Here is a 20,317-nt window from a genome sequence, read left to right on the forward strand (position 1 = left end):
GAGAATCGAGTTGTAAGAGTACTCACATTAGCAACTGGACAGTCGTAGAAGTCGAGAGTTCGGCAATTTGGCCAACTGCGTCGTGGCAGTTGGTAGTCTGAGTATCGTTTAAAGCAAAACGTGGCTCTATTCAGTGTCAGTATTCCCAGATTTGAAAACCACACCCACACCAAGTTTAACTAAACGAGTGCAATATAAATCTCCTCGATTTTACACACGTAATAAACTGATATCCATATGACCTTCAGGATATCTTAATCTAATTATGCAAAGTTCATGAATACATTATCTGATTTAATTGGTTATCAAAACTTTCATTCGATTTAAAGGGAATAATGGCCAAGTTTTTATAAGAAAAGAAAAAAAAAAGAAAAAAAATTATAAAAGAAGATTAAAATATTAAATAATCTAAATAAGTAAAATTGGAAATTGCGTCATTGTTACTTTATAAAACGCAATATCAAAATGTCATAGTGATCATGTCAGGGCCGCACTTAACCTAAACTAATTAGCGATGGGATGGGGGGTCGAATATAGGTTTTCTCGTAAGTGAGACTAACTTCCTCTGATAACCTAAAATGGCACTATTGTATTATTAGGGGACACACGCATCCGCAACCTCCACCCCACCACATTTCGCTAAGTACTTCCCTTTACTGCGGGGGATGTAGTGATTCATATACGTTTCTCACGCCTCTACGAATTAATGTTGTCAAGTCAGTAGAGCCGCATAATATGCATCAAGTGACCCGATAATGCAATTTGCCCCCAACACATACTATCTGACCGATATCAGCGAACGCCGTGTTGAAATATTAATTACACGGAATCAACCACTGGCGCCGTGCCATACCGCAATAATCGTGCTCTCCTACAATGAAGAGTTACAGTTTATCATAACGCGGGAGAGAGTTGTCTGTCGTTCCGCGGACAAACGTTGATTGATGTTAGGCGAGACTTAACGCAATCGTCCGCATGTGCCTCCAATAATGTCTTTTTTCTTTACCCATCGTGTTGATCTTAGCCAGTTCTCTTCGCGGCTATTATCAACGTCCCGTCCGCCGATCGATGGTTGGAATCGATGGATTAATTAATCAGTTATCCGTCGCCGCCCTCCTCCCGCAATAAGCGGAACACACAAGAGAAGAAGAGAGAATTAAAAAAAAAAAATGGCGACGACTTGATATTGTCCATTTCAAAGAGAGCACATGTCCTTTTTTTCGGGGCTCCTGGCACGAGACGACACGAGCCCGGGTGCTGTTTGCGTTATATTGTGATCCGTTTCAATGCAGTATCATCTGTAGAGTGTAAAATGAACTCCTATCGCAGTTTATGAAAATACCACTTATGTTATTAAGGTTAGAGAAGACTGTGTGTGCGTTTTGTGTTGTGCATATTTATTATGTGCGTGTCTGGGTGTAGGATGCAAATAGAGCGCATCGTGTATAAATAATGAAGTGCAGCTTCTTCTTCTTTTTAATCTGTTCTCGTTCACACACGTGAGGTTACGGTTTTGTATAAATATATACGATCATGGACTGGCCTCGGTGGTGTCGTGGTTAAGCCGTCGGACATAAGGCTGGTAGGTACAGGGTTCGCAGCCCGGTACCGGCTCCCACCGAGAGCGAGTTTTAACGACTCAATGGGTAGGTGCAAGACCACTCCACCCTCTTCTCTCTCACTAACTACTAACCACTGGGTCGAACTTGGTCAGTGGATCCATAGGCATTGTTCATGTTCCAACCAGTGCCCCACGATTGGTATATCAAAGATCGTGGTATGTGCTATCCTGTCTGTGGGAACGTATATACTAAAAGCGATTGATTGTAAATACTTTATTGTATTGATTGTAAATACTTTATTGTATGGACAACAAGAGGATTGGACACGAGTTTGCCAACTTAATATTAATGGAGACAAGTTATTTAACGACACCACTTGAGCACATTGTAATGGACACAATTACATAACTGTAATATAATAGTAATGTATACATATCTGTATATGGAATTTGTATATATAAATTTATGTCGATAGTTCGACACCGATGTATTTTTTGTGTTAGGGTGTCGTTAAACATTCATTCATTCATTCATTCACTATGTTGATAGCCATCAAATTGAGATTAATGGAAAACGAGCAGGTGTCCACCAAAGACTTGATGTCAGAATTACCAAATGTTTGGCATCCAACAGACGGTGATTTATAAATCAACGTGCATTAGTGGTGTCGTTAAGAAAACAGTAATTATTGGAAACTCTATGTTTTGTTTGTTTGTTTGTTTGTCTCTTTTTTTTTTTTTTTTTTTTTTTTTCTTTCGCTACTACAAACATTTTGTATTTTATTAACTTTTAACTTTTTCATTTAAGTTTATTTAAATTTATAGAAATAATTACATTTTTCTGTTGTTACCAAATCTGTTATCTACTCCCTTTATACTGAGACTAACTGAAATGTATGCCATAAACTATTTTTATGATGGCTAGGACGAACTATAAACTATAAATATATATATATATAATCACCTGGATTCTTTACAGTACAGAGAGAGTGTAGCTTCTGTTTTGATTCCCTCCTCAGGCGAAATAAGCTCCGCTATATACATTCTCCAACTTTTTTTTTGTTGGCGAAGATGGACAGACAGCCTTCCCCAAATCACTTATATTTTCGTTTTAAAAAGAAAAAGCTAATAACCATGTTTCGGATATAATCAATCAAGGTGGTAAAAAATATATTTTGACAAAACACAAGCCACAGCGCATTTCGTGTTATTTGGCGCTTCGGTGTGTGTGCATCGTGTTTTCACACGCAATTTTCCGCGCTCCTGCAGATGCGTATACGCTGGCAAACCTTTTCCAGATGTCCCGTTTCTGCGGAGCTTGTTACCGGGTCCGGACCCACAGCCATCAGATGTTCGGAATTAATTCCTCAGCCGGCCGATTTACTTTTCAACGCGTTCTAGTTAGTTTCTCGCTGGGACCCCGAACAGCCATCTTGAAAAACTTACTCTCGTCTCACAAGGTCCCAATTGGTGAAATAAACGATCCGCGTTCTGTGAAATATTATTTTTCTCTGATAGGTGCAAGTAGATTTTGGTTTGAAATAAGTGTATAATGACTATCGCCTGCTGTCGTTTGTCAAAGACCTTTTCTTTCCTTCCTTGTATGAGTGGTCGAGTCGTGAACATTGTCAACATTCGTCACACGAGTAGAATGGATTTGAAGATTTGCTATTATTTAATACAGATTAATATGGACTAAAGATGTTGACAAAGACCTTTGTATAAGCGGTCGTCTGGTTTTGTCAATATTTCTTACAGGAGTAAAATGGACTTAAAGTAGTGTTAGGATTTAATACAAATTAATATGGACTAAAGTTGTTAAGAAAGACCTTTGTATAAGTGGTTGTCTGGTTTTTGTCAATGTTTTTACACGGGAGTAAAATGGACTTAAAATACTGTTATTATTTAATACAGATTAATATGGACTAAAGTTGTTGACAAAGATCTTTGTATAAGCGGTCGTCTGGTTTTGTCAGTATTTCTTACGGGAGTAAAATGTACTTAAAGTATTGTTATTATTTAATACAGATTAATATGGATTAAAGTTGTTGACAAAGACCTTTATATAAGCGGTCGTCTGGTTTTTGTCAATGTTTTATATGGGAGTAAAATGGACTTAAAATATTGTTATTATTTAATACAGATTAATATTGACTAAAGTCGTGACAAGGACCTTTAAATAACCGGTCTTCATATTTTGTAAACATCAGTAAAATTAACTAAAAGTATTCATATTAATAGCAAAAATATTACTGTCAGAGACCTTTGCAATAGCGGTCATCATTTCTTAATATGGATTAATGTTGCTATTAAATATCTTTGTATTTGAGATTGTTGGGTTTTGTCAACATTTGTGACCGGAGTAAAATGGACATAAGGTATGATCCTTATTTATTTGAGAATTAAAATGGACTAAAGTTTTTGTTAAAATTGATTACTCTAATGATATGGACAAATGTTGTTAGCACCTGTTAAAAGAAGAATGTGAACTACGATTGTTATCACTATTATTTAAAGGATTGATATGAACCAGTCATTTGTTAATCTGGACGACAAAACCGTTATCCGCGATCAAGACTGTATCTCTGCACAATGCAGAGTCAAGTGGACATTTGGCAACATAGTGGTTCTTTCCATGAATCTCTATCTAGTGCCTCGTCTATAGGAGGACAGCCACTCCCGAGGAGATCCTTTACTTAACAATACTTTCTCCCTGCACCGCCACAAAGAGGACAGTTGGTATACGATTGATATGGACTAGATATCGCCATTTGTCAAAGGATTAATTTCGACTAAGGTTGATATTACTATTTGTTAATGACACTCCTGTCACCACTTGGAATGTGACGCCATTCAAATTGTTAATTGAGTAAACATAACTTGGGGGGATTGGGTATTGTAGTAGTGAGTGGGGAATAATATGTGGAAGGGTATCTCAGTGCGGTTTATATTCTCAATGTTAATATATTAATATTAAGAATAAAAACATCACTAAGATACCAACTCGCTACTGAAATACCCAAACACACACACACACACACACACACACGCACAAACACACACACACACAAACACACACACACACACACAAACACACACACACACACACACGTATATATAGACGTTCCTAAATACTAATAACAAATGTTATTTTTCTTTATAATTTCACATAATGTTATAATAAAAAAGAACGTTTTAGTCTGATTATTCACTGGCGTACACCGCTACTAAACTCTTGGTCAAAGTCATCAAGCTTGGCTTTCCTGTGCGTGTTAAAGACAACAGTACATGGGTCCTAGGTGACACCAATTAATTTGATCGACCCGCCACTTCTGACCAATAAGTGTCATCGTGGTATTACCCGCGGGACACCTATCAGCTAACTTCCGGTTTCCGTCTTTATAGCACAAGTGCATCCAGATCGTCCAAGAAATTAGTACAGATGTAAATTTAAGAAAAACTGTTTTATTAAAACATTACATTCAAGTATTTATTTTATTTATTTGTTTATGTTGTTTATTTACTTACTTATTTATTTGTGGGGAGAGGTGTTCATTACAATGTAGGCTATGTTGGTTTTATCTAAGAATGATTTTTTTTATTTTTTTTATTACTTCTTACAAGAAAAAAGTAGTGTGTTCAAACATTAGGGTTTTATATTGTCCTTATAGTTATAACCAAACAGCTTTGGTAAATCACAGGTGAATTTGTATTTACGGTCATCTTATCATTGTAGAAAACTCTCAATTCAAACTTATTTCTTATTTGAAACATTTTAAAAAAAAGAAACCGATAAATAGACAAAAACACATGCCACCTGCTTTTGATTTCTCGCATAAATTAACAGAAAGATTCTCTCTGTTATATTATTGACTCGTTAAAAACAATTGTTTGGTTTACTTGTAACTGTTTTTAAGTGATTTTGAATTGATTTTTTATCTTAGAAATAATTCATGCCCTTATGTTATAGATGCGAGATCTGTTACTTTGTTTAGTATCAGTTAGCAATGATTAAATTTATATATATATATATATATATATATATATATATATACTTGGGGTTTTTAATTTCTCGTACGAATATTAAACTTTGAATAAATAACTGTTTTGCAATTTTAATTCCAATGATTTTATTTGTCTTTATGATTAACAACAATTAAATCCACAGTTCTTACACTAATAAACACTGCTAACCTGCTTATATATCAATATATATCTTGTTTTTCAGAACACTGTGTGACATAAATATTACAATAACCAGTGAATAGATATCTACAATTGAAATTAAATTTATCTTCTAAATTTTATCTGTTCTCTTTTTTTTTTCTATTTTATTATTTTCGTTTTTATCTGGAAAAATCTTCCTAACATGTGCAGCTCATTTTAGGAGAGACAAAACCAAATAAACAAAAAGTGGGTTGGAGCTAAACGACGGAAGCCTTTCGCCCAGTCACAACACTGTGTTCACCGAACACGGGCAAACAGAAAATGGACCACCTTGCATACCCTTCTCCATTCAAAGTACAAACATGGGATTAACACCGAAATGAGTCCTAATCCGCCGGTAGGACCCCCAACAATGTTGACACTAGACCAGGGGTAAATAGGATATTGAGTTCCGATCGGAACAGCGAAAAGAACGGCAAACGATTTGACGCCTTTTATCCCGAAAACGTTTCGCTCGGTGTCGGGGGTGGGTGGGGGGAGCGTTTATCGCTCCGTAAATCTGAAATGTTTAATGAAGAAATGGCACTTTGCGTCTCTAACGTGGCATGTTACTTCCCCCACAGATCAGTCCATCACGAATATTGGCTAATCTGTTTGACAAAGTTGTAACCATCTTTGTGAAGCAGTTGTTGTAATACGAACGGCAAACAAGCCGCTAGGTTTTTCAATTAGCGAGATGTCTGATCCGAACAGAAGGCTGTTGGGAACATTGAGAGGGGGGGGGGGGGGGGGGGGGGGGGGGGGGGGGGGGGGGGGGGGGGGGGGGGAGGGGGGGGGTGGGGGGGGGGGGGGGGGGGGGGGGGGGGGGGGGGGAGGTGGGGGGGGGGGGGGGGGGTTGGGGTGGGGGGTGGGGGTGTGGGGGGGGGGGGGGGGTGGGGGGGGGGGGGGGGGGGGGGGGGGGGGGGGGGGGGGGGGGGGGGGGGGGGGGGGGGGAAGAAAAAAAAAAGAAAGAAAAAAAAACGAAAGAAAATTCGATCAAATGTTCGTGAGGAAATGTAGTTATATGGAAAGAGATCAATTGATCATCGGCAATGGAGTAGTTTATTAAAATTTTATCATTTTGTTTTCTTCTTCTTAACATTTCCCGCATGTCATGTGCAAAGCATACGGTATTAATTACGAGGAATTTGATCAAACATATCGATTACATGAATGTATTACAACAAGTGATTAGTTTTTGTATGCATGAAGATACATAATTTTGTACATGAGATAATATTTCCTTGACGATGTTTTGCTGACCATCAGGTACATATCTGTAAATTGTTTATGCAATTACGATGCACTGGGTTTTTTTTTAATATATCCGCTGGACTTTGTGTTGTACTGTATGATTGTTTGACACTCACTAGCCGATGTATTTTTCGTGCCAATGTGTCGTTAAACATTCATTCAGTCTGTGTTGTACTGAGAGAAAAGTAATGACCTAATTAAAGGTACATAATTATGACAACAAAAGTTAGTTTTTGTTTAACGACACCACTAAAACACATGTATTAATTAATCATTGGCTATTGGATGACACCAATGTTTGGGGTGGTATTTTATAAAGTTTTGTATTTTGTTTTCCCAATACTACTTGACTTCTGACTTATATAAAAAAAACTAAATTGACGATAATTATTTCCTGATGTACAATACAGCAAATAGAAGACGTCATCTAAAACTATATCAACCGTCACTGTTTCACCGAGAGAAAAAAACATCGAAAAAATACATTATATTTTAAAAATTTAAAAAGACAAAAAATAACTTCATTATTTGTTGAAAGAAGTCGGCTATTGTAACATTAATATAAACCTGCTTGGAGGGCCATCTTTATTAAGCAGATTTCTTTCCAAACTCCCCTGCGCGTGCTGTAACCTCACCGTGGTGCAAGGGTGTAACAGTATCTTTGAGAATGGCCAATACAGCACAAATCCCATTGTTTTCTTCGGGATACAATTAAAATTTTGAATAAAAGTCGGTATCTATCTGTGATATTTGTATTTTTGTGATATTTGTATTTCTGCACAGTTCTTTACACTGTGTTTTTATGTGGCTGTTGAATTTTTATATTGATGTTGATCATCACTTTATTTGTTTGCATTACCATAGTTTGACACCCAATAGCCGAAGTATTTTTCGTGCTGCGGTGTCGTTAAACATTCATTCATTCATTCATTCATTCCTTTCCAAACAGGTCATGATAATTTTCTCTCAAATCAACTAATATATAATAAACAAACACGTATATTTTAATATAGTTGGTTTTCTATGATACAATTAATTTGGTACGATTTTAATAGACACAAACTTTAATGAGTTTCAAACTGAATAATTTTAAACAAAATAAAGAAAACTGAATTAATATGTGTGTTGTTGTTGTTGTTTGTTGGGGTTTTTTTTTTGGGGGGGGGGTTTGGGGGGAGGGGGGTGGGTTTTTTTTTTGGGGGGGTGTTGTTATTGTTGTTGTATATTATAAACAAAAGTTATTGGGCACAAGTTATCTAACTTAAAAGGCCTTATTTTAATTTTTAAAAATAATATAACAATATACGGTGATTGCAACTATTATCATGAATATAAATATTTAAAACAAAAAAAATATTAAAAAAAAAATATATATATATATATATAATGTAAATGAAATGTACATTACATTTAACGTTTACAATTTAAGTATATACAGATGAAATACAACATAAGTATATAGATGAAACAAGCCGTCAATGAAACGTACGTGATATATTACATATACATACAATCACTTCATATATCATAACAGGATAGACCACAAAGTGAATATTAATGTTTAAGTCATCGGAACATGTGATATATAGGTATTCTATATTTATTCGTTTTCTGAACCATCCGCTTTATGATAAAAATGTGTTCTTAACGATGAATAGCACGGGTTTGGGGATGAACCCTGTGTTTTGACCTTTTCCTGTCTGATAAAATGCACGCTTCGCGGCGGCATCCGGGCACAAGAATTTGACAGGTGTTGGAAACTTCCAGCTTTCTCGAGCCGATGAATTTTCAAAACACTGCATTTCTAAAAGCGAATCATGGCGAGAGATATATGCATATGTTCGCTAAAAGGGCAATTGGGAATATCGCTGTAGATTTTTCTAATGCCTCGTCTCGAAGTTATCATATATCTGTGAGGTGGGTGCAGGGGTGGAGGGGTATGGGTTGGAATCAACAATTTAATATATGTTGGATAGGCCCGTATTTATTTATTTGTTTTAATACAAAGCTAAATCATATACATTTGTATATTATTATTTAATTACGTGAATGGTAGATTGGAGGGGTGGGGGGGGGGGGGGGGGGGCTTGTACCTATACCCTTCTCTCCGAAGATGATTATTTCTGGAACCGTCATAATGGGTGGTCCAGACTTGATTATTCGGGTGGGGCGAGGAACCATAAATGTTATTTTAAGCTTGGGGTGTTTGTCGCAGTTTTTTCTCTATGCACAGGGTGTAAATAAAATCTTATTTTGCAAGTGCTAAGAATATAACAAAATTGCCTTCATACATATTTAATCCATTCTGGAACCCCCAACAAAAAAAAACCCGCAACATTATTGTAGAATTTATTGATAGTTGAAAATTGATCTAAAATTAAATTCTGCAATTTTGCTTTCGATTGTGATTATTAAAAGATTAATGAATCAGTATTATCACTGCTGTGAATACAATAATATTATAACAAACCTCCCGCTGGGATTGAAGTTACATAACTCGGACGTTCTTAGAAATAAATCGAACAATTCAGTAACGAACGATCTGATATTCAATTTATTAGTTAAGTATAAAACTGGCCGTCACTTTTATAGTATCGAGCATTTATATGTTAATTGGTGATCAGTATAAAATTGTGTAATTTAAAATTACTGGACATTTTTCAAAAAAATATTTTTGTTCGTGTTTGTTTGTATTTTATTATTATTATTATTATTATTATTATCATCATCTTGGTTTTTCATTTTTATTTATTAGTTTTTAATGTACAAATAATTTATAAAATTTATATTATTTAAACTCCTCTCACTACACACAGTACTAACACAATTAATTATCTGTTTGGTTTCTGTTTTCTTGGCTATTTTTATTTATTTATTTATTTATTTATTTAAGCAGATACTTGTATATAAAAAAAACTCATTTTATTTTGTTTATCTATCTATATATATATATATATATATATATATATATATATATATATATATATCTGTCTGTCTATATATTACTAATAATAAGTTAATACTTGATACAATAATATTCAATTACAAGCACACAAACTACGTAATCAAGAATTAAAAACATAAAATATTTCGAGTAATTCAACTAAAAAAATTTCGTCGGTTGTGTAATATTTCTCTGTTAACTTACGTGTGTAAAACAAATTATAATACTATACAAACATTATTATCATTACTATGGTTAGTATGATTACTATTATCACTATCATCACTATCATCACTATCATCACTATGATCTTCATTATCGTCTTTGTTATAATTCCTTTTCTTAAACATATTATTTTAAAAATTAAATATTTGACACCTATTATTTCACGTTGTTTGAAATACCGTAAAAGAAAACAAAAAAGAAAACAAACATTGCGCATAATAAATAGTAAACTGTTAAATAAGAAATACCGTGCTAAAACTTATGATAAACATACTTCACGACTAACCCATTTATATACACACTAATGTTTACAGACAAAAGTAGCAAGTCGCAATAAACAAGTATAGATATCAAAGGATTAGTATTAAGAACGTATTGTTACAATATTGACATAATTTATGAATATATACAAACACGATGGTAGTAAACTAAATTAAACACAATTACATTATATTGTTTCCCGTCTTATAATTTTCACAGCTGATTGGTGCGTTTTTACTGAAGTTTGATGTATTTGATCGACACACAATTTGACAATAGAAATCCCTTGTGTGTACATGTGTCGTGTGTCAAGTGTATGAATATATGCTGTGCTTAGTTTGTAGCTTACAACAATATAACAATTGAATATAAGAGTATTTTTCTATTATGATTTCTAAATTTATTATTATAGGAATGTGTGCTTTATTTGTTTAAAGTAGCAAGTTCTTCGGTATTGCATATTTATTATATTTCACAGAATATAAAATCTTAATATTAAAACCATACAAAGAATAAATAAATAAATAAATAAATAAATAAATAAGCAAAACAAAACAAAATCTACAACGATAATAACAACACAAATATTTTAAATATTTTACCAAAAAATACTACCATTATGACAATAAATGTTATGTTACCATAAAAAAAATTCTACATTCCCGTCAAAACTATAAAAAAATTTTTTTACGGAAACTGTCGAGTCGGAAAATTCCGTAGAAGTCGCCGAATTATAATCTTTGTTTTTCTACGTCATCTCAGGTGAGAGTAGAACGGGCGAAATCCGCGGATGAAAACCTACTTATAACCGCATATCATTTACGCTATGAACACATTTTTGCGTTTATGATCAATAAAAAGATAGTTGAAACAAATTGTGAAAATACACCAGCACGCTCGGAAGGCCAGATCGAGTCAACGTCGGAAAACACTGGCTATTATCTTTGAAAACAAGATTCATAGGAAATACAAATTGAAGCAATTGTCGTACACATACAAACACACGAGTCCCAGCAGCAGAAAGGGGGGAAAACAGAAGAAAAAAGAAAGAATAAAAAAGCAACTCGGAGATTAGAACCAAACCAAACATGACCTATCTAGTTTAGCGTCTTTATACTTCGAAGTGTCGTGTTACCGATAACCCGTGATTTCATTAATCCAATATTACGTTCTGTATTCTCCAGCGTTACGCTACATCGCTGCACAGTCTACAAAAGGAAGGAGGCAAAAAAGGAAAACTATGACATTTCAGTGGCGAGAAAAGCAAAACTGGAATGTTATACCTTTTAGAAATAACACGACGTGCGTTTTTCTCTATGGACTCTTATTGATCATTTCGAAACACAGCCCATTGAAAAGTTTTACTGAATTAGGCGCTTTAACAAACGTACAATTACCGTCTGATAAAAACGGAACACACAAGCAAAAAAAAAAGAAGAAGAAGAAGAAGAAAACCTCGCTCCATACCCGTAAGATACCTCTGCAAATGCCGGGTTAAGTTTGATCAATTTATAAGTGTTCTGTTCACCCGTAAACCAATAGACATCGTTCCCGGCCCGCGGGGCCCTAACCGTGTTGACAATAAACTCTTTGATTGCTTCAAAGAAATGTAATTTTCTTGACGAAACGGCACAAGGGACGAATATATAGAGTTGGCAGTACGATTGTCTGGGGGTAGTGAGCAATGAAAGAGGTAAAATGACCCCATCTGTGCTGGTACGCTGGTGTCTGTGCGGGCTTGTAAACATGTCGCGTTTAGGCACGGCACCAGTCGTCCATTTGGCGATCTAGCGGGGAAAAAAATTAATTAAATTTTAAAATGAACAGCATTAGTCGTATAGTGGGATTCCCCTCCCCTCCCTCATAAAATGGTGCATTTTAAAGGCGGTTTTTTAAATAATTATTAAATGTTTATTTAGAATTATTTGTTTTCGTTTGATGATGGTGATTATGGTGGTGGTGGTCTGGGGGATGATGATGAAGATGACGACCATGTTAACGATGATGATGATGATGATTATGGTGATGGTGATATAGTACATCAATCAATCAATCGATCAATATTTAGTGTTCAAAAATGCCCCATATATAGCAACGTCATAATGCCAGTAGATAAAATATGTGAAAATAAAATTCTAGTAGTAACAGTTCTAGTAGTTACGAAGTAGGCTATCAGTAATAGAAATAGTAGTAGAATTAGTAGTGATAGTAGTAGAATTAGTAGTGATAGTAGTAGAATTAGTAGTGATAGTAGTAGAATTAGTAGCGATAGAAGTAGTAGCAGCAGTAGTAGTAGTAGTAGCTGTTGTTGTTGTGGTGGTGGTGGTAGTAGTAGTAGTAGTAGTGGTAGTAGTAGTAGAAATAGCAGTAGCAGTAATAGTTTAATAATATTCGTAGTGCTACTAAACAGTAATAGTAGAAATAGTAGTAGCAATAGCAATAGTAATAGTAGTAGTTGCAGCAGCAGTAGTAGTAGTAGTGGCACTAGTATTTGTTGTTGTTGTACGTAGTAGCAGTATCACGTAATAGTAGTAGCTGTTGTTATTATTGTAGTTAATTTACGTTAATTTACATCAAAGACCGGTATATAAAATACAAATCTGCATAAACAGAGCCTAAAGGATTTAGTATAAGTTTGTAAATGGCTTTATTTTGAAATAAATATAAAAAGTATTTCATTATAATATGCGTAGGGTTTTTTACCCCTAGTGTTAAAAGATAGAGTAAAACTTTTGTGGCAAATATCTCCTCTTTCGATTTTAAAAATGTGTTTATCTGTGAAAGACCGATAGACGAAACACACCCACGTGTGAAGCAAGAACGTCAAAAGTTCGCATTTCGCGTAGATTTCGTGGAGTCACATTTGAAGAATTTTTATACAGGGCCAATGTGAGAGTAATTTAAGCCTATTCCCCAGTCTCGCTAATATCTGCCACATGCCTAAGTTATTTCTCTAACTGCCTCAACAATGACGTCTGTGAGACTAGGCTACGACTTCGGGAGCGCACAGCCCAAGGGACAAACAAGTCCGCGTTCTCTTTCATAACCTCAAGTATTACAGAAGTTTTAAAAAGTCTTTCTTTTTTTTCTTTCCCTTTTTCTTAAATCTCTTTTTTTTCTCTCTTTTTCTTTTCTTTTTTTTCTTCTTTCCTTTTATTTTATTATGGTTTTTTCTTCCTTTTTGTTTTTGTTTTTCTTGTTGACAAAAATTCTCTCAAAAGGATGCACGGACTACATTCCATACATCTGCATCTTCGAACCCGTGAATACGAGTGTACCGAATGACTGCACCATCTTTCAAAGTGTGTAGCGAATAAATATCATTCTCGATAGAGTATAATCGTTTTATATACAAATTGTCTCGAGTAGGTACTTGAAAGTCCCATCTGGAATGAAAACACTGAGCGCAAACGCAGATGAAAGTCTATCCGCTAAAAGCCGAACCGGGAAGGACGTGAGTTTATCCTCATTTCTCAGCCAAAATCTTTTTTTTCTATGTAGTACCATCGAAAATATCGTACAGAAATCGCCAATTAATTTATATGTTCATCAAACTGTTCTCCTCTCGCGTCTGACATTACTGTGCCGCATTCAGACCGGGGGCGGGGACTTCTCTTGTCAGACACAACAATGCGACGTTCTGGTTGGCTGGACTTGTTTTGTGGGCGGTCCTCCCGGCCGTATATGGTGAATGGAAGCTGCACCAGCCGGCACTGATGTCTGTTTATTGTCGAATAGTACGGAAGATTGTCGAATAGTACAGACGGATCAGGTCATTTAGCAGAAGTCAAACCAACTGGTCGTGTAGCAGACGACGAACAATCCTTGGTTTATTGCAGACGTCGAGCAAACGTGGTTGTAGCAGACGTAGAAACAGACGTGGTTGTAGCAGACGTAGAACAAACTTGGTGGTAGCAGACATCAAAAACTAACTTGGTTGAAGCAGACGTGAAGCTGAAAAATAGCAGACATTATCGAAGCAGACGTCCACAAAAAGATACAAAAAAGAGAACAGGATAGAAAGTGAAAAACAACTGACTGTAGCAGACGTGGAAAACCACGACCAAGAAAGAACTATCTTTAGCAGACGTTGAAAAGGGAACTCATCGTAGCAGAACTGTTTTGTTGGTGTTGTGTACAAACAATCCTACACTGTGGCTGCCTGCATTTTCCGCCGCGTACCGCCTGAGTGGAGGGACATGCAGACCAATGGTTTGCAACCGTCCTACCCGACCTCTGGAGTCGCCGGCATCTCCAACGGCCCCACCCTGGGGATGGTTCCGGCGGCACTGTTCGGCGACCAGAACTACTACCGCCACGGCGGCTACGCGGGGATGACGATGGGGGGGATGTCGATGTACGGCCACGACCAGTACTCGGTGGCGCGCCCCTCCCCTTACTCCCCTTACAGCACCCAGCACCACCCCAACAAGGACCTGGTGAAACCGCCCTACAGCTACATCGCACTGATCGCCATGGCGATACAGAGCACCCCGGATAAGAAAGTCACCCTGAACGGAATTTACCAGTTTATCATGGACCGGTTTCCGTTCTACAGAGAGAACAAGCAGGGCTGGCAGAACAGCATTCGACACAACCTGTCGCTGAACGAGTGTTTTGTGAAAATCGCCAGGGACGATAAGAAACCCGGAAAGGGAAGCTACTGGACCCTGGACCCCGACAGCTACAACATGTTCGATAACGGGAGTTACCTGAGGCGGCGGCGGCGGTTCAAGAAGAAAGCCCACATAGACAAGGAGGGGGACGATAAGAACATTCAGCTGGGGGAGGAGGAGAAGTTGAAGGGTTTCGAGGACGAGGAGCGGAATGGGGAGATGCACAGCTCCAGCAGCGGAAGCGAGATGTCAGACCTGCCGGACAAGATCAAGGAAGAGAAATCGGTGTCGCCTATTGTCATGTCGAACACGAAAATCGAACCCATGGATTCGCCCAAAAATGACTGTTTATCGGTGCGCCCGAGCACTAGCAACACTTTACCCATTCCACCCGATCCCGTGATGGACCCGACGCCGACGAGTTTTTCAGTGGAGAATCTGATGTCGCCGAACCACCCGACCCCGAACTGCGATCTCGGCGTGGCGGGGACGTTCGTGACGGCCCGCCCGCCCCCTCTTGTGTCCCCCCACGTCCTGCCCTACTCGAGGTCCTCGGATATATACAGGAGCACGTCGGCGTCGTCGTGCACGCAGAACGTGACGTCGTCGTACAACTACCCGTGCGGCGCTCAACCCGTGTTTCCCAACACGACGACGGGGGCGACGTCAACCCCGGGACACATGTCCAACTCTCAACACATGTCCATAGCACCGCCGCAGTGTCCGTCCGGTGGGGACGACGGCAGTAACAACAACAACGGGGGGCACTCCCCTCACACCACCCTCACCCAGACGAACGGACTTAATCCCAGTGTTTTCTCCATGTCGCAGGCCGGCCCCGGGGCGTACTCCCGCCCCAACGGCTGGTACATGCCTCCCACCGCGGACATCAACCACGGGGCAGACTTTACGACCTCGCCCTACATGAGGGAGATGTTCGACTCACAAAGACTTCTGTCGTCACAAACGGGGCAATCACAGGGCGCTTCTAGCTGTCAGCTCGCTTCGTTTAGGGCGCCCTACAAGTCTAGCAGCCCCTACGCATACGACTGTACAAAATTCTAGACTTTAAATAATGTGTTTATTAATAATATTATTAACAGACTCGGTTCAGTGGATTTGCACGTGTCGATAAACACAAAAACACAAATCGTTAAAGCGTTCAGAGATTCTATGTACGTTACCGGACTCCATTTCAACGAAGTATGAACGTTTTAGGGAGAAACTTGTGTCGATTTCAGTTTTTGTGTTTTTCAAAGAATTCCTGTTCGTATCAACCACGCGGGGAAAATTCTCTCATGTTTTCATTTTTCGTGGGTTTTGGGATGGATTTTTCTGTCTGCAAGGTAGGAGAAATTTTATTCCATTAATAGCAAAGGGTGCTAAAGATTTCCATAACAATATTTCCTGAACTCGAAATATCTCCTGTGCTACAGATTTTATTTTTATTCTCTCTTTATTTTACAATATGTCATCATGAATATTTTTATTCATAATATAAAATCGAAGGATCAAAAATGTATCAAAAACAAATTTTCAGAATGTGTGTGCAGGACAAATTTCTGACTACAAAATTCTGATCGGCAAATTCAATTTACAACCAAATGAATTTTGTGTAAAAAAAAAAAAAAACCTCCAAAAACCCACCAAAACTAAAAATGAAAACTAATCAACGACAGTGGATTGTCGTAGAAATACAAAAACAAAACACCGCCCATTTTTGGCTAAAGATTACACTAATAACATTTCCTGGCGGATTACTTGGTGGCAAATTCCATGTCGATGTAGAAAAATAATGCGACATTTTCAATTACGAAGAAAAACAAGATCACGCATAAGCCATCGAATGGACATTGTTTTTTCTGTGTTTTGAGTCGATTGATTTGTCCGTGCAATACAGGACAGGTCGGTCGGATTTCCCAGTTTAATGCGACTGAGTGTTGTCCGGTGATCTCCCGGGCCAGTCTTTTGTGTTAGAACAATTCATGTTTATCACGTGTAGAAATAAATATGTAGAAATTCATCTAAAATCTCGTTGAGTCCTCCTTATAGCAGTGCTTTGACGTGCGCCGACAAATTGTGTTGTCGCTCACACAGATGAGCGATTTATTGTGTTATTTGTGAAAATAATACCAGTGTTTTTCTAAGATCGTTAGGTATTCTATATTATTTTTGATATATGTGTGTGGGGGTGGAGAGGGAGGGCGCAGGAAGGGTGGTTTGGAAATCTGACGAGCTGCTGGATTTTAATAACTGTAAATTAATGTGTCGCTGATGTTTGTTGCTTTATTTATTTATTTATTTATTTAGGCCTAAAAAATAATTGTGTGTTTCTGGGAACCTGCATAAAAACCTTAGGTTGGGCAGGTAGGATTTTTTTTTTTTTTTTTATTATTATTATTATTATTTTTTTTTTTTTTTAATTATTTCTTTATTCATTTCTTTATTTATTCATTTCTTTATTCATTTATTCATTTTTATTTTATGTATATTTTTATTACATTCATCACAACAGCTCCAGGTATAATGAACTATATGTACTTTTTTCACCTTCATATTAATAAATCGAAAAAAACACCAATATACACCTAAAAACAAATTAAGTCTGTTTTTTCTAGGTAAGATCGGGTTTCCGGAAACACACAATTGTTTTTGTTCAGGTCTTATTTATTTATTTATTTATTTATATTTTGTATTGTTTCGTATTAATGTGCTGAGGTGTCACCTAACGTTTATTTTAAAGTTAATCACCCGTTCGTTCGTTCGTTCGTTCGTTCATTCATTATATTAAATTTAAAAATAATACAACAATCTTGAGGGATTTTTTTTTATTATAGTTGTTCAGTAGTAAAATAATAAATAGTGACTTTTCATTTACTAAACAATTACGTGTTACCATTTATAGAAATCTATCATTTTATTTATTGATATATTATATTATGAACAAACACAAAGTAAAATGTGTGTATGTAGTTGATATTTATATCGATTCATAGCAACATCAAAAATGTGATTAAATAATATTAAACCGATAATTTATAATTCATTAGTAGCTTGGTTTTATATTTTAAAACAATAATGGAATGAGAAACCTTTTTCTTTTATGATCTACTAAATTTGTAGTTATTATTTAACAGAAACTTGTTAATAAATTAAATATAATAACACCTGTCATATAACGGACCATTTAACAGATTTAACAGTTGTAACAAATGGTTTAATTTAACAGCTGCCATGTGACGTGTAACTAATATAATAATCGCACATTTTTTATTATATAACATACATGTATACAAAATACAGATGGCAGAAATGTATTAAAACATAATACAGAATACATTATTACATTTTCTAAAAATAAGTTACCGAACGTAGTTTACATTATATTGTGTATTAAACATATTTATTATTGAACTTTGATTAAAAACTATTAATTATTCATAAATATGCGTACATATTGGATTCAAGTTATCCTAGCTTGAATTGGACCTAGAAAATGTTGGGTGGAGGATGGCTATGACTCTATCTAAGTTAGCTTAACATACAACTTAGACTAAAGTTATCCAATTTACATCACTTGCATTATTACTGATGCTGTTATTATTATCATCACCATCATCATCATTATTAGTATTATGATAATTAAGATCATTATTATGTATGTACATTACATAGGTCTTAATTTCACAGTTTATATTATACCTGATGTAAATACGTTCAGAGACATATACAAAGTTTATGTTATACCCAATGTAAATACGTTTATAGACACATTCGCAATTCGCAGTTTATATTATAATTCACAATTAATTGATTTACATAATTTATAGACATATTCACAGTTTATAATATTATAACTGACTTAAATGCGTATATAGACATATTCACTGTTTATATTATAACTGGTTTAAATACGTTTATTGGCATATTCACAGTTAATATTGTAACTGGTTTAAATACGTTTATAGACATATTCACAGTTAATATTGTAACTGATTTAAATAAAGGTATAAACATATTCACAGTTTATATTATAACGGATTTAAATACGTTTATAGACATTCACATTTCATATTATAATTGATTCAAATACGTTTATAGATATATACACAGTTTATATTGTAACTGGTTTAAATCAAGGGTTTTTTTCACAGTTTAGATTATAACTGATTCAAATACATGTATAGACAATATATTTTCGCCGCGCATACAACAACCAAAGTGATATACATGCACTAGTATAGCTGGTTTCGGTTTGAAGACGTTTAAGTAAGACGTCTTTATATATGCACTGCAGCTGAACCCGAAATCATGGGACATAATGATTTCAAAACTGGGCAATAAGACTTAGGTGCTGGCGATAAAAGCGCGCGTACGTAAACATGTAAATAGACAGGCGCGTAAATATACGTCCAGGCCGCTTTTTATTCAATCAGATAATAGGCGGCCGTGGTGCACATCTCAGAGAAATATGTCTGCTATTTCGCTCCCTCTACAAAGTGTCAACTTTGACGTGTGCTAAGAAATTCCCGTCCCTCAAGGGTTTAGACTCAGTCGGCCGCGCTGTACGAAACCCGGTGTGCCGATCATTTAGCCGATCGGGGGGTCCGCAGATGAAGCGAGATAAAGTAATTAACGCGAAATTGTAGAATTACACGTGATTAAGACACGTGCTAAGTGTGATTAGACCGATACTGGTGATATCGCCCGTTTGCCGTCTGCGTGTCACTGTTAATCACCAACAGTCATAGGAAGCTATCATCGCCGTCTACGTCCTAAACCGGGCATTGTTCTTGTTACGCCTAATGAAACAAGAATACAAACTTTTTTTCTTTTTTTTAGAGAACCTAGTGCTGGTGTAAGCTAAAACCAGGTCAAATGCAGCGAAAAAATAAAGTGTAGCGTGTTTAAAAAAAACCCCGCACTCTAACCATATTTAATGCCTAACGAAACAAGAATGCAAACTTTTTTTACATATTAGAGACCCTAATATTGGTGTGAGCTAAAAACAGGTCAACTGTAGCCAAAAAAAAGTGTAGCTTGTTTGAAACACGTGCAATAACCACATTGATAATATTTATTATTATAGAATATACATCATACATGAGCGCGATTACAAGTGAACATAACATGTTACTGTAATATTAATACTTATATTGAACATGTTAATCTCCAACAGTCGTAGGAAACTATCACCGCCGACTAGAAACTATAGACCGTATATTGTTCTCGTTACGCCTAATAAAATAA

At 36.3% G+C, this 20,317-nt stretch overlaps 1 protein-coding gene across 1 annotated transcript; it reads left to right on the forward strand.

Annotated features, from left to right (window-relative positions):
* Positions 1 to 14,217: 14,217 nt before the first annotated feature.
* LOC121389501 (forkhead box protein C2-B-like) lies at positions 14,218 to 17,090 on the forward strand. Its single transcript, XM_041521153.1, has one exon. It carries the CDS (start codon positions 14,651 to 14,653, stop codon positions 16,130 to 16,132), a length of 1,482 nt encoding a protein of 493 aa, XP_041377087.1. The 5' UTR covers positions 14,218 to 14,650; the 3' UTR covers positions 16,133 to 17,090.
* The last annotated feature ends 3,227 nt before the right edge of the window (positions 17,091 to 20,317 follow it).

The sequence above is a fragment of the Gigantopelta aegis genome, chromosome 14, assembly GCF_016097555.1.
Source record: "Gigantopelta aegis isolate Gae_Host chromosome 14, Gae_host_genome, whole genome shotgun sequence".
Lineage (NCBI taxonomy): Eukaryota > Metazoa > Mollusca > Gastropoda > Neomphalida > Peltospiridae > Gigantopelta > Gigantopelta aegis.